The 14,822-nt window shown below is 32.7% G+C and overlaps 1 protein-coding gene and 1 pseudogene across 1 annotated transcript in view; both read right to left on the bottom strand.

Moving 5' to 3' along the window:
• The window catches only part of LOC148627880 (voltage-dependent calcium channel subunit alpha-2/delta-3-like), a 149,917-nt gene that overhangs the window by 11,892 nt on the left and 123,203 nt on the right, over positions 1–14,822 (bottom strand). The window contains exons 23-31 of the mRNA XM_088581053.1: positions 13,963–14,065; positions 13,433–13,474; positions 12,866–12,946; positions 11,261–11,376; positions 9,034–9,227; positions 7,993–8,052; positions 6,540–6,625; positions 3,954–4,035; positions 2,702–2,754 (exon numbers count right to left, since the gene is read on the bottom strand). Coding sequence (XP_088437179.1) covers positions 2,702–2,754; positions 3,954–4,035; positions 6,540–6,625; positions 7,993–8,052; positions 9,034–9,227; positions 11,261–11,376; positions 12,866–12,946; positions 13,433–13,474; positions 13,963–14,065 — 817 coding nt within the window. The remainder of the gene's footprint in view (positions 1–2,701; positions 2,755–3,953; positions 4,036–6,539; positions 6,626–7,992; positions 8,053–9,033; positions 9,228–11,260; positions 11,377–12,865; positions 12,947–13,432; positions 13,475–13,962; positions 14,066–14,822) is intronic.
• Positions 597–2,233, bottom strand: LOC148627881 (uncharacterized; annotated as a pseudogene).

Consider the following 14,822-nt stretch of genomic DNA (forward strand, 5'->3'; position numbering starts at 1 on the left):
ACTCCTTAACGGGTTGGTCAAGAAAAGTGTCATCATTATGACCCGGACCTTTTAGAAAATTGGACATTAATTAAAGAATTTAAACAAGAATTTACTGGGAAGAACATTTCTTTCCCTAGCAGGAACAGATTCATACACTTTGAAAAGGAGTAGTGCCAGCTAGTGTCCTCATAAAAAAGGGGGGGTTCTAAGACATTATTACTATTTTTTGTCTATTGTACACATAAAAATGACAAATTTTGCAAGGAGGAGTGCCAACCCCCTGCATCCCTGATCCACCACTGGCTAGGCATACATCACTAATGCATCTATTGAAAGATTCCATGATTATGAATATACATGAGGACAGCAGCCATGACAGCATGTTTACATCCAATGTGCAATACCAGTATGCAGGTATACCCAGGATGCACCATCTTGGAATGTTATCAAGAACTACTACAGCAGATGATTTGCCCACTCTTTACAACAAAGTTTTAAATCTTTGTCAAGTAAAATGAACTTGATGAAAGAGTCAAATTCCTTAAATAGTTCAGCGCCCCTGCAAATGTCTGCACCTCAATCCTCAATCTTATGGTCTGGTGGCACTATTGATCTCATGTGTGACTTTTTTCTCTCATTGTGACTACCGGTAGTAACCATTTGGGAATTTTCACTATGTACTTTTGGTTTTTGCGATGCCTTATAAGTCCAGACGGGCCAGTTTTGTTGACAAATCTGGCAACAAGTTCTAGTTACGTACTTTCTCTGTTGATGTTAGTGAGGAGTGTAGCTAATTTGATGTTACGAATCCAACCTCAGATGTTATACTTTTTAGCATTTCCTCTCTGTCTGTATCATATTTGGGGCACTCCAGGAGGAAGTGAGTTGGTGTTTCTGGTGCTCCACATGTACAGTTTTCTTCTGTATTGCTCTGACTTATTCAATGTTTGTAGCAGTTCAGTTCTGTATAACCTGTTCTTAGCTGGGTACATTCAGTACTTGCTCATATAGATCTCTGCCTGTATTTGAAATATCCGATCTTCTTTTGCATTTTGCATGCTCTTTGTTTTACATCTTGAAGAGTTACCTGGTTGTTGTCTTGTGGTAAGTCTTGGGCTTCTTTTGCTGGTGTTTTTGTAAGATGTCTGCTTCATCTTGGCCACATATGCCTGCATATTGGGTTCTCCAAAGGATTATTGTTTGCATGCTTTTTTCCCAACCTGTCTATATTCTCCTTAATGTCTCTTTGAACATTGATGTAGTGTGTTGCTTTCCAGTTCCAACTTGAGTAGTCCAACCTCTCTTTGACAATCTGAGAAAATCTAGATCATTCCTATGGCATTGTATAATTTTTCTGCAATACAATATTGTTACTAAGTCCAATCAGTATAGTGACAAGTTCTGCCAGTAGAATGGACCCTTTTGTGCTACAGGTTTATGTAGTCTTACTGCTGGTTTCATATGCTCAAAGGAGAAAATGGCACCAGCACTGCATAGATACAGGTTTTAGGGACTTTGGCTTTGCCTTCTCAGACCCTGAATGTTGACAATGTATACAACGGGACCTACACTTAGTCAAGTGCTCTACAAAGCTCACATTTTCAAAACAGCCAAAGAGCAGTGGGTCCCTCTGCAGTGGCCAGTAGCTCAGATCAGGAAGTTTGTCAAAAGATAGTACATTCAACTTACAGTGTGGTAGCTAAGTTACCGCCTTTGTTTGAAATGATTTTTAATATATAGATAGCAGTGATTTACTGAATGTTCCCAGTGAATAACTTTTTCATAATTAACAAAGTGAAATATTCGGTAATTTCATTTACTGACTATCTCCTGCAAAAATGTTACAAAACATCACAACACCAACATCAATTCATCATTCACAAAATTTAAAATTTATCATTATTATGCTGAAAATCACAAAAAAAAATGGAGGAAATCATAGCTTAAGACAAACAAAATATGTGTTTCCTAGAAAGGTGAAATACTCATAATTGTACGCAGTTGTTTATGAGTATTAGTGTTTACTATATTATGTACATTTTGTAACTAAATTTTTTTTTCTTTTTAAGGAGGTACCTAACATCTTCTATAAAATTTATTTGGCTAGTTTAAATTTCTTATTTTTTTTATTCAGTGTTTTACTTAGATAAAAGAAGCAGAATATATGCATTTCAAGAAACTTTTACCTCATGTTTCTTTGGAATAATTTCAATGAACATATAGTAGCTTCATCAACAAAATGTTTGATCATTACGATGCTTTGAGTTTGATAATTTAATGTCACAAAATAAAACATTTTGCTGATTTTTACAGAGTTATTTCACTTAGGTGTTGTATACTCCCTTAATTTCTTTTTGGTTTATATAATGTATTATTTCTTGGGGCTTTCATTTACAGTCTCTGTTCCTTCAGTGTGGCCATTATATTTCAAGGGTAATATTCCCCAAGCAGTAATATTTCAGATAGTAGTATCTTTTTAGGTGTACCAGATACTTGTAGATTAAGCTAATCTTGCTAGGATCCCCCAAGATATATTTAGATGTTGATTATAAAATTAACAAAAATGTATTTTTTTTTCTGCAGAGATTTCCCTGGATATTATTTTGAATTATTTTATAGCACCTGCCAGGATCTCCCCAGATATATATTGTCTGGTTTACACACGTTTCCATTTTCAAGGGATAAATTAAGAAACATTTCATTGTATAATCATACTTACATTACAGATTCTGTGAGAAGCCAAAAAATATAACTCATTAGCTTTCTAAATGGCTGAAATAGTAACAAAATATTTCATCAATCTTACATTTTGTAATCAAAATACCGATGAACTGAGTCTACAAATATCCCTTGATAAAACACGATATCTGTGAGGGAATGCCCACAAGTAACACCTTAACTTAAACATATACATTATAAACACACAAGGATAAAAAAGTATTTTAATTATAAATATAAATTATGAATACCACATCTTTTTGACAAGAGGAAAATTCAATAGTTATTTATTTATTTAGATACCTAAATATCAACACTAGATGTACTCAACAAGAAATCTGTGAGCGATGGCTAACTGGTGTTACCCCTGCTTTCAATCATGATATAAGGAAAATAAACAAAGTCCATGGGAAACAGGAATATTCACTGACAGATCCCCAGAACTTTCAAATTCTTTTGAGCATGCCCAGTGCTATTATAAATTTGAATCATGGAGTGAATTAAACACTGCAGTTTATACCATTCTGTGTATTTCCTTAATTAATGCAATCAAACAGTTATTACATGTAATAGTTAGAAATATGATTAGGTGTATTTCTATAGAAATAGTTATGGTAGATTTAGATTCATTATAACAAGCAGTTATTATTATCATTTGTTCCCTTCTTTTGTCTTGCTTGATGGTTACAGAGCTAGATAGATTTTGCCTGCATGCATTGTAATGAGAGTGTAATTGCACTATTTTTCAAAACATGTTTTTTTATCTAAAATCTACTGGCATGAAACTTACATTTTAAAATTTGAAATGTGTATCAGCAAAAAATTAGTTCAGAAAGTTAAAAGCTCTCATGGCCCCTCAGGCCAGTTGAGCTAATCAAATGATAATTGAAATACAGTATCTGAACCGGTCTGTGCAACATAAATTGCGCCAATCAGTCATCGATCCGTCAAACTGATCTAATAAACCGATGATCGCATCACATGACTACAGAGTGTTCAATATATTTTACAGATTCCGTTGATGTATTCATCAACTTTACACATGTAAACAAAATGAAGTAGATTAAAACATCAATTAATACTTTTATTTTACATTTGTTTGATTTTTAACAGATCATCCGGAATTTCACATAACAAAACTGCGATCAGAACGGTCACCGGTCATCAGTTATCAATCCATCAGCGGGCATTGATCCGTCAAATCGTTGTGCGGATCGGTTCAGGGACTGTTATATATATAGATATATACTTACATTGAGAAGAAATGCAGCTGAGCTATTATGGCCCACAGATTCTTGTTTCTTACACATGTCTTGTTTAGTGACGTAGTTTTCACTACAATATACAATAATTTGGAATTATACATGTACCTCCTTTTGTATACTTGTCAATTTCAGTTTTCTCACCTTTCAATTTTTCACACTACTTGCAAACTATAAGTAGTTCTAGTTCTTTAGAAAAACACTTTTGCCAATTAATTCCCCTCTAAATAAAGCTGACAACAAAATTATTGAACACTAATCTGATCCATATTCAAAGTCAAGTCCAAATTAAATCTGACAAAATAGATATGCCACCTGAGCAGTTGGTACCACAATGGTCCTGAATTAGTTCATGCATTTTAAAAGAAATCATTCATTAAATCTAGGTTCTACAATGCACTAAACCTCCCACTTCCGTTGCGGTGTGAACACACTAGTGATTAGACAGTATTTGCATTCTATAGTGTCATAATCAGTGTTCACATCAGCACAAAGACTCATTTTTTTTATAAGAACTAACTGATTATCTTTCAACCATGGACTAATATCTGAAACAAAATTTGGTAAAAGACTTTTTGAGATGCATTTCTTTATTGCCCTGATTCAGGAGTCTGTTGTGCAGATATTTATGACATTCAAGGATATCAGAGTAGTTAGTATCTTTCAGAAAAAAATTTAGATTTCAAATAATATTTTTTCTTTATGATAATAAATATCATCATATAAATTTGAAATATACCTGAAAAGATGATATTTAACTTATTTAAGTGTCAATCTCCATAAGAATCAGGCAATAAGTAGAACATTGTTTGAAATCACCCAATACTTTGAGCATGCAATTTGACTAATTGTACCATTAAAATCAAGGAATTACAAAACATTTTTCTCATTATTCTGGTGAAAAAAAGAGATTTCTTTCAGTGAAATCATGATGGTAGTTTTGGGTTTAAGAAGCATATTTCAAATTTTTCCTATTTTGCTTGATTTTAGAAAGTAACTACTAACACTGGATATTAAGAATAAAAACACCAAAATACCAAAAAAACATAAAAAAGGACAATAATTCCAAAATAGGTCATAAAATGTTCACAAAAAATATCTCGATGGTTAAATCACTTAGGAAATAATTCATGGAGAGGGTAGATTTGTACTCTTTTTAACATGGGTACGGCATTTATATTTGATTATTTAACACCGGGCGACAGTGAGGTGTTAAATGAGAACATAAATGTCAAACCCATGTTAAAATGAGTACAAATCTACCCTCTTCATGAATTATTTCTTTTCTAATATGACAAATATGGTAATTTTTGTGACAAAAATTTCCCTAGGTGTAGCCAAAATAACGGCTGTTCTATTTAACCTCCCCAATAAGAAAGTTTGATTAATTAAGAAATAAACCACACATCCAAGTACACCATCTACTGAATAAGTATCAGTATCAGTATAGTATTAGATAACCTCTCAGCCGTTAAATCATCACGTAAACGTTTTTAAAGAGTATTCAAGGGAACCAAGATTATAGCGTAATCAAAAGAATGTAATCCAGGGACCAAGACCAGACATGGAAATAGACATACACAACAAAGAACATAAAGTAACTAAAATCATACATACAAAGTAACAAAAGCAAATGAGCAACTTGGACTCCACTAAAAACTGGAGGCATGGACCAAGTGCACCGGTAGGGTAAGTGTCCCCTGTTTTTCTAGAAACACCCACTGAGTTGCTCATAAAAAGTCAAGTCCGGGGTAGACAAACGAGGAAAGGAAAACTATGACCCGTTGAATAAATCAGTTTTCATGGTGCAGATGGATACACCATAACGATCCACGACTTCATTATGCCGACCATAAAACTTCAGTAGTGATGACTTCAATCTTGTAGCAACATAACCCTGTTCCAGACGCCTATTTGTTAGAGTTCTAGCGGAGTGTTTTGTCTCGAAGCGACAACAAAAGAAAAAGAGACAGTGCAAAGTGTTAAAGGTGGGTTGTACAGACATATACTGTTTGACGATATGAAGACGTCATATTTCAGAAATCATACTAAAAACATACAAGATCAGAATTTGTCTTAACCTAATGGTTTCTGAACTTTGCAAAAAACTACTGTTCGACCACTTTGGCCTATTTTCAGTAACAGCAGCCATGTTTGTTGAGGATTAAAAAATCCCCACATCAGTTCTAGGAAGGACATCCTAAGGAACATTTGTACCAAGGTTAGTTTCAATTGGTCAAGTAGTTTCAGAGAAGAAGATTTTTAGAAATAATAATATGAAAATAGCAAATAATGTCAAAAGTTACTATTTTTGGGACCACAACACCATAAAAGGCCAACAAATTTTTTTAAAGAATTTTAACTGATGAAAGGTCTTGTTCTATTTATGATAATATAGTTAGCCTTATTAAGCTTTAATATAAATAAAAAGAAACTGTCCCCCTCCAAAAAAAATTAAATAAATAAAAATATGGCTTAAAGGGGCAACAACTCTGGTGATTTTTTTGTTTCAATATTCACTGAAAAAGAAAGTAAAAATAAGAGCACCAATATTTTCTGCAACATGTCTATACTTACGATTTCACAAATCCTTTTTTAATTAAATTAGCCATTAGTGAAAAATCTGGCAGATATTTTCCCCTAATATCACCCACCATTGCCACCTGTAAAGAAAATACACACTAAGTATTATCTCTAAAAAAAGAGACCGCTGGACACATTTTCAACCTTTGTCAGATTTTATTAAAATACAGAAAAGGGCACATCTAGTGAGTCTCCCTAAAATTGAGAAATTTTTTTGTCATGGAATCTTGAAATAATACTGTACAGTTTCATTGAAATAGAAGCACTAACTGATTTTTGATTCTTGTACAAAAAGCAAAAATTGCCGACTCAAAGCTCTTATACAAGAAAAAAAAATACTAAGAAGGTCTTAGAAGAAGAGTAGAGTCTGTCATACATAACTAATCACACTACAGCAACAGATGCCATCTTAAGTTTCATTGTTTCAGATGAGTTGTAGTTAATCAATTAAAAACCAATATCTGTGCAACATCAGTCAAAAGCATGGTGTAACTGTAGCGCATGATTGTATTTGATTAGAAATATACTGCCAATTATCTTAATTTCAGTTATTTTCAAATCTATTTTACCTATATGTATCACATACATGCAAAATATTTCTCTATTAAAATATGTACTTTGATTAAAGCTCTTCACATTGGTAATGTTCATACATAATACATCAGCATAGTATCAATAACATGATTACTTTATCAAGAGCCAAATATTTTTGTATAAAATATTCAGGATACGAGTTTGTTACTGAAAAAAAAAAAAAAAAAAAAATGACCTTGAGGTCAAAGTTCTAGGTCATACACCACTATCCATAGTACTCGACATGTCGTCTTTAGGTGATCTACCCCCAAATATCAAAAGTCCACACCCAAAGACAATATTGTGATTTTACACACTTTTTCTGTTTGATCTCAATTAAGAAGGAAATCTCACATGGCTAAAAATAGGAACATTCTTGCCTTAAATATGAAAAAAGAAATAGCATATGGCTGAAAATAGGAACATCCTTGTCTAAAAATTGAGAAATTTGTAAATAGATCAAGAAATATAATTGATCATATCTTCAGATGATATCGGGATATATCCAAGCACAATATAATTGTGCCAACTCTCATCCAATCTGCAAACTCAAGCATTTTGATAATTATTTGGCAGCATTTTCCTTTGATCGATTGGTTTTTGCCTTTGATCTTTCCAACTTTCGCCAAATCTCACACATTTGCATGTTGAAAGCTTGGGAGCCCTGATGATATCTGAGCATCCGTAACAAACCTCGGTGCAGCATGGGATGGGATAACATACCTAGAAGTTACTTTTTAACTGTTCTTTTAAGACTATAAACTGTCCCCTCATTACTTTCTTAGCGTCAAACAACACACATCATCAAGTTGATAATTTTTCCACAGATTACCTAACTGCCAATGAACACCAAAAATATAAAATAGAAACTTACATCTTCATTGCTATAAAGTATCAATCCATTACTGTCAATTATATAACAATGTATAATGCTCTGAAAATACAAAAATAAACAAAACAAATAAAAATATGTTGGTGAAAATCAGTTTGTATTGTTAAATAACATATTGTAGGAAAGTGATAGATTTTGAAATATGGACTTTAGCAACAATTTTAATTTGTTATGTATACTGACCATTTCTTTCAAATCAAAGTATAAATACAGCATAAAGTATAATGATGCTACCATATCAAAAAGATGTCCTAGTCCCAGTGTGACCTTGAAATTTCACCTATAACCTTGGAAATCAAAAGCTTTTTAAGATTTTCAAATCAATTAAAATCGCCTAATATGTATGGTAAAAATCTGCCAAAATGTTGATTTCAAACTATTCAGAAGACAATCAGTAGCATTTGGGGATTATAAATCTTGATTGATAGACAGAAATGATTAAAAAAATGTTATAGCTAGTAAAACAGTTAACTTCAGGAGATAGAGCTGGTCTTCCCTTGATTCAATAACTGTTACCTGATGAACTTCTTTAAGTAGTAAACTTTAAGTAGTAGATTTAAATCTCTTTTTATTCAAAAGGTATGTGAATCTATGTCATATAAAAAGTTTTAATCTTCTTGACCATTGTCTGGTTAACTAAAGCAGTTCTACATGTAGTAGCCATTCCATCATAAGACCAACTCTATCCCCTTGGGGAGATAGACCTAGGGTAAGGGACACAGCTCTTTCAAATAATTGGAACGTTTGTATTCACCATTTTACATTAATCACATATAAGCATTAGAATAACTTGGACTGATTTCATTCTGATTCAAAGGAAAGCTTGAAAGGCTTTGGTGAAATTGACTATAATACAAACATGTCACTGATTTCAAAAGTTATGTCCCTTACTCTAGGTCTACCTCCTTAAGTACACTATTTTACTCGCTGTAACTTACTCATTTGCAAATAATCCAAGTAGTATTTAGACACATTTTAACTCATCTTTGAGGAGAATTTAAGCTTCAATTCATAATAACTTACAGAATTATGACAAGTTAATGGTTCCTGAGCTGAGTTGTCAAGAGGCTTTGCATTAAACTTCATAGACTTTTCGATAGCTTTGTATAAATACTCAAGAAAGTGGGAATACTTTATCTGTATACCAGTCACTAAAGTTGTAAAGTTCTTGATGTAAACTGGTCTGGTAATAGTAACCACTGTATCATTGGTTTTCCCTAAAAAAATAGTTTAATGTGTTATAAAATAGATACCATTTCCTGATTGATAAAGCACCAAGAATCTCATACCTGTTAACATATGGAACAGTTCATGGGGGGAGATTCTCCCCACTGACACTGTCTCATGTGGAATATTTCATGGGGGAGAGATTCTTCCCACTGACACTGTCTCATGTGGAACATTTTTTATGTAAAAGCAAGTGTTTTTCAAGTGTATTTCAAAATTTTAAGTGTTTTTCACAGACAAAAAGAAATTTTAACCAAACAAGAATGCTACGCGTAGTCATATGTCCCCGCAGCTGTAGAAAGAGTTGAATTACAAATGTTTGACACTGGTTTAAATAGCAGTTTCAAAACTTATGCGCTTTCATAAGTCCATGTGGTGATTCAAGGTTAATGTATCTTAATGAATCAAATTAAGTTAGGTTAAGAATTCTTCATACAACAAAAAAAAATTGGCAAAAAAAGAACGTGAAAAATGTACAAAGTCCCATAACTCCCATAAAAATTGTGAAATCAAAATAGCGGTTAAGTAAGATCAACTACATATGGTGACAAACAATCCTACAAAATTTGGTCAAATTCTGTTCAGCGGTTTCTGAGGGGTTGCATCCACAAGGTGTTCCTATTGAGAATAATGTGAAAAATGAACGAAGTCCCATAACTCCCATAAAAATTGACGAATCAAAATGGCAGTTAGGTATAATGAACTACATATGGTGACAAACAATCCTACAAAATTTAGTCAAATTCTGTTTGGTGGTTTCTGAGGAGTTGCGTCCACAATGTGTTCCTATTGCGAATAATGTGAAAAATGAACAAAATCCCGTAACTCCCATAAAAATTGTTGAATCAAAATAGCGGTTAAGTATGATCAACTACATATGGTGACAAACAATCTTACAAAATTTGGTCAAATTCCGTTCAGCCATTTTTGCGGAGTTGTGTCCACAAGCTTCGGACGCACAGATGGACGCACGGCGCGACGCACACCAGCATTTCTATGTCCCCGTTTCGCGTTGTGGCCAGGGACCAAAAAATATCCCATAAATCTTACATATTTATTTGGGGGGTTCTAAATTTTCATTGACTTTGTGGGAATCCCCTCCCCCTCACCTAATAAGGGAGTGTTAACAAGTAGAGTGATCCACTACATTGGCCTTGACGATTCTTAATTTCTGAGTTTGCAAATATATAGTTATCTATATATTGTATTTAGTCATTTTATAATCAAATATAATATTAAAACACAACAATAAATGTTATTGAACCCTTGTTTAATCTTGAACTTTGCCAAAAGCTAATTGTGCTGAACTGTCCTAGTTTGGTCATGTGACCAACAAGAATTTCTGTGAAAAACATAACTTCAGAAATTTTCAAATCTTAATGTAACACAATACAACAGATACATTTCCTCATTTTTAAAACTTAGATTATGTAGTTAACATCTCCTGAACAATTTTCAAAATATGTAGAAAGCAAGCCAAAAAAAAACTACAAGAGACAACATGCTATCTTTAAGATAAATCTTATCATGCAGTGAGTAATAAAGTTAACTTCATAGAATACAGTTGTCTTCCTTGGGTTGAATGACCATTACCTGACGAAACGCCTAAAGGAAATCTATACTTAGGTATTTTAATTGTCCTGTAAACTACCTAAGGAAGATCATCAGGTGATTATAACTCAACCAAGGGAAGACCAAATCCTTTCCCTAAATTTACTATAATACTTGCTGTAAAACCTTTAATGGTTATACCGGTACATCCCTAGTCTATGTTTGCTGGTCTTCATATTATACTGTAACAATGAAACCTTTCTAAACCAAACCCTGAAAAATCTGAAAACTACCGATAGTGTCTACACCGAACACTTTTAAAAATCTCTTTATATCAGTTAAATGTATTTTGAACCTTGGTAAACTTAACACCTATCAAAGATAAACAAGTCCAAAAAACGGGTTTTGTTAAGATAGGTTTCACTGCATAAGAAACCAATTACTCAGTCAGTTTTTTTTTATCAATACATACTGTTTTCCAATTCTGGAGGCACAAAGTAAGTATAATTATATCCTAGTTCTACTCCCTGTACTGTCTGTCTGTAGTACTTGTTGGTAACTGTCTCCACATTGTCATCAATGAAATTCCTGTGATCAAATACCAATTACAGTACAACTACAGCAAATAACATAGCTAGCTTCATGGAATAGAGTTGGTCTTCCCTTGATTAAATAACAATCACCTGGTGAACTTCCTTAGGTAGTTGACCAGACAATTGACAAGGAGATTTAAACTCTCCATTCAACTTTTATTAAAATACGGATGGAAAGATAGAAAGTTTAAATTGTCCTGTCAATTCAATTTGATCAGGTAATAGTCAGTCAATTTAAGGAAGGCCAACTGTATTCTCTAAAGTTTACTATATAACAGGCTGTAATAAGCAATTAAAGTAAACTTCATGTGTCTTAAAAAGAAATCTTTAATGATATAAGTGAGGTAAAAATCATATTTAATGGGACATAAGACAGAGCATGTTTGAGGTACTTAACTTAAAAAAAAAATCTATGTATTTCATAGGCTTAAATATAAGGAATACATATTGATACAACATGCATAGAATGTCAGACTAAGTAAAACAAAATATTTCATTACTACAACTCATTTTCACATGGTCTGCAATCTTAAAATTAGAAATGTATGCCTGTAGCAATAGCACTATGACAGTAGTGGGTTATTGAAAAGTACCAAAGCATCATCTCATTAAAGTTGTGATTATTAGAGCAACATGTGATAGTCTTCCTTTCCTCTTTCGTCTATCCCGGACTTGACTTTTTATGAACAACTTGGCGGGTGTTTCTAGAAAAACAGAGGATATTTACCCTACCGATGCACTTGGTCCATGCTCCCAGTTTTTAGTGAAGTCAGAGTTCCTCATTAACTTTTGTTTCTTTGCATGTATTTTTTTTTATTATTTTATGTTTTTTGTTGTGTGTGTCTGTTTTACCTGTTGTCTTTGCCCTAGGATTACATTCCTTTGATTTTCACCAGAATCTTGGTTCCCTTGATATAAAATGAGGTGAAAGATTTCTTTCAATTTTCTCTCTATTTGTTTAAAAGTTACATTTGATGTTGCTTTGGGATAGAGTTGGTCTCCATTGATTAAATAATCACCTGATTAAACTGGTACAAGAGGTTTCTATCAGCCATAGATTTATATAACAATAGAATGATAGTTGAGATTTATAGTTACCTTTAGAAATGGAGTTAGTCTTTCCTTGATTGAATGACCATGAATTGATGAAATGTGTTCGGTAAGTAGTGACAAATTAACAAAAATATTTAAAATTTCTATCATTACATTGGTCTTTTAATCTAATTTTCATAGAATGTTTATATCTTTTTGTCAATTAGCCAATTAATTATCTGCGGAAGTTCATCCGGTTATTGTCATTTCATCAACTGAAGACTAACTCTATTCCCAAAAGTTAACTATATACTACTTATTATAAAAATCATTGATAATTGTCCACTTCACTACCAAAGTCAGTTTTGGTGATCGTCATTAATCAAAAGAACACAATTCTATCCCCTGAACATCATCATTGTATGCGCTGTAATAGTTTCTGAACTACTTACGGTTCAGTGAGATATGGAGAAGCAGTGATAAATTTTGTCACTCCTGCAAAAGTCCATAGAAATACTTGCTCTATACCAAATCTAAAACAAAGCAATAAAAGTGAAAGAAAGAAAACATTGTTCTACACAAATTCAACAAAAAATAATAAACAGCTGTCCCAAAATAAATAAAGTAACCCCTTCTATGACAAGTAAACTTTCATAACTTTGTAATGAAAACAAAATTAAAACCATGAAAAATGAATGGAGTATCCTACTATTTAGATGGACTACGAAAACCCCACCACAAAACTAAAACTCATCATAGATTTTTTTTTCAGATATTGAACAACAAATGGATGGACAGATGGACAGACTAACAATAATATATCATATTCAGTCATTATACTGATTAAAGATTAACACAATAAAAAAAACCCTCAAAAAATCATAACTTGCATTAATCTAAAATTTACATACTTGATAAATATCCATATACACTTCTTGTGTTATTTTCAGAAAAATCAATCATTTGAAACTTTTTTTTCCAAAATAAGCCAATCAAATGATGAAAGTTTTTCTTCTTACCTCCTGTAAACTTCTTTGGGTTTAACAGTGCTATCATAACTACTGCAAAACAGCATAACATACACAAATTAAAAACACTGTGTTCCTTGATATGTTACTGAGGGAATTTTATGGTGTGTTTATTTGTTGTTTCAATTCATTTTTGACCCTATATTAAAGGAGGGAGTGGCTAAGGCTTTATAAAACTAATTTAACCCTACCACAGACAGAGATGTTGATCATTAATGTCTTCATGTCATTATTTGACTTTTTAGTTTATTTTGAAGAAGTGTCATCATTCTGTTACTCTCATTACTTTTGTCGGGGCCTTTCAGAGTTGATTTAAAGGTGTGTTTACACCTGTTGAAGACCTTTTTGGGGATTTCTGTCAGTATTTACTATTTTTATAAAGGTTATATGATGGTTTCATTGTTTTAACTTTTTTATTGCCAAATTTCTTTGTCTCTTGTAATATTTGGTAATGTGGCAACCTTTAAAGAGATGAAGTCAAGAATGAGAACCAAGAAATAAGTTTTAGTTGGTCTATTTACCTGGCTGTAACTTTTTCAGTAGCCCTCTTGTCCCATTCCTCAAATATTTTATTTGTAAATACACTCAAATCCCACTGCAGGTAGCTATCACTGTACATGGAACCTTTAGAACAAGAATAAGTTTTACAGAGTTACAGCAAATAAAATAGTTTGCTTAAAGGGATAGAGTTGGTCTTCCCTTCATTGAATGACCGTTACCTGATGAACTGTCTTATATAGTTAACCTGACAATTGGCAAGGAGATTAAAACTTTCTATTATACCAAAGGTCAATGTCTTATAGAAGGTTATATTTGTTTTTCAATTGTCCAGTTAACCACCTCTAAGGCAGTTCATCAGGTAATGGCCATTCAATTATAAGAACACCAACTTCATCCCCTGAAGTGAACTATTTTACTAGCTGTAAAACTTGAAATCATAAATATTATATCAAATAACCTACTTGGACCAATGTTAAGGCATGTCCATATCTCAAAAACAAAAAAGAGGAAAAATTTATCCCCTAATAAGATATACTGTTTAGCCATTTCTAGCCTCTTTTACAAGTCTTGCCAAGCTTTAAACTGTTAAATAAAATACTGCAAATTTAGAAATTAGGCCAATTAAAATCAATCGATAGATTTTTAGTCGAAAATACTCTACCCCTTGATTTTAGATTTTTTTTCAAATTTATGAATCATGGATTTTTCACATGTCCACTTCCAGTGGGGTAAACAGGCAAATGTGTCTCACTTGAAATTCATTTTAATCGAGCTTCACATGAAATTAATGAGATTGTCACATGAAATTCACCTAACATGAACTTTATGTGAACATTTCACATGAATTTCATGTGAAAGCTCAATTCACCTGAATTTCACC

This window comes from Perna viridis, chromosome 1, assembly GCF_037379345.1.
Source record: "Perna viridis isolate PV_CMFRI_1.1 ecotype Kerala chromosome 1, ASM3737934v1, whole genome shotgun sequence".
NCBI lineage: Eukaryota > Metazoa > Mollusca > Bivalvia > Mytilida > Mytilidae > Perna > Perna viridis.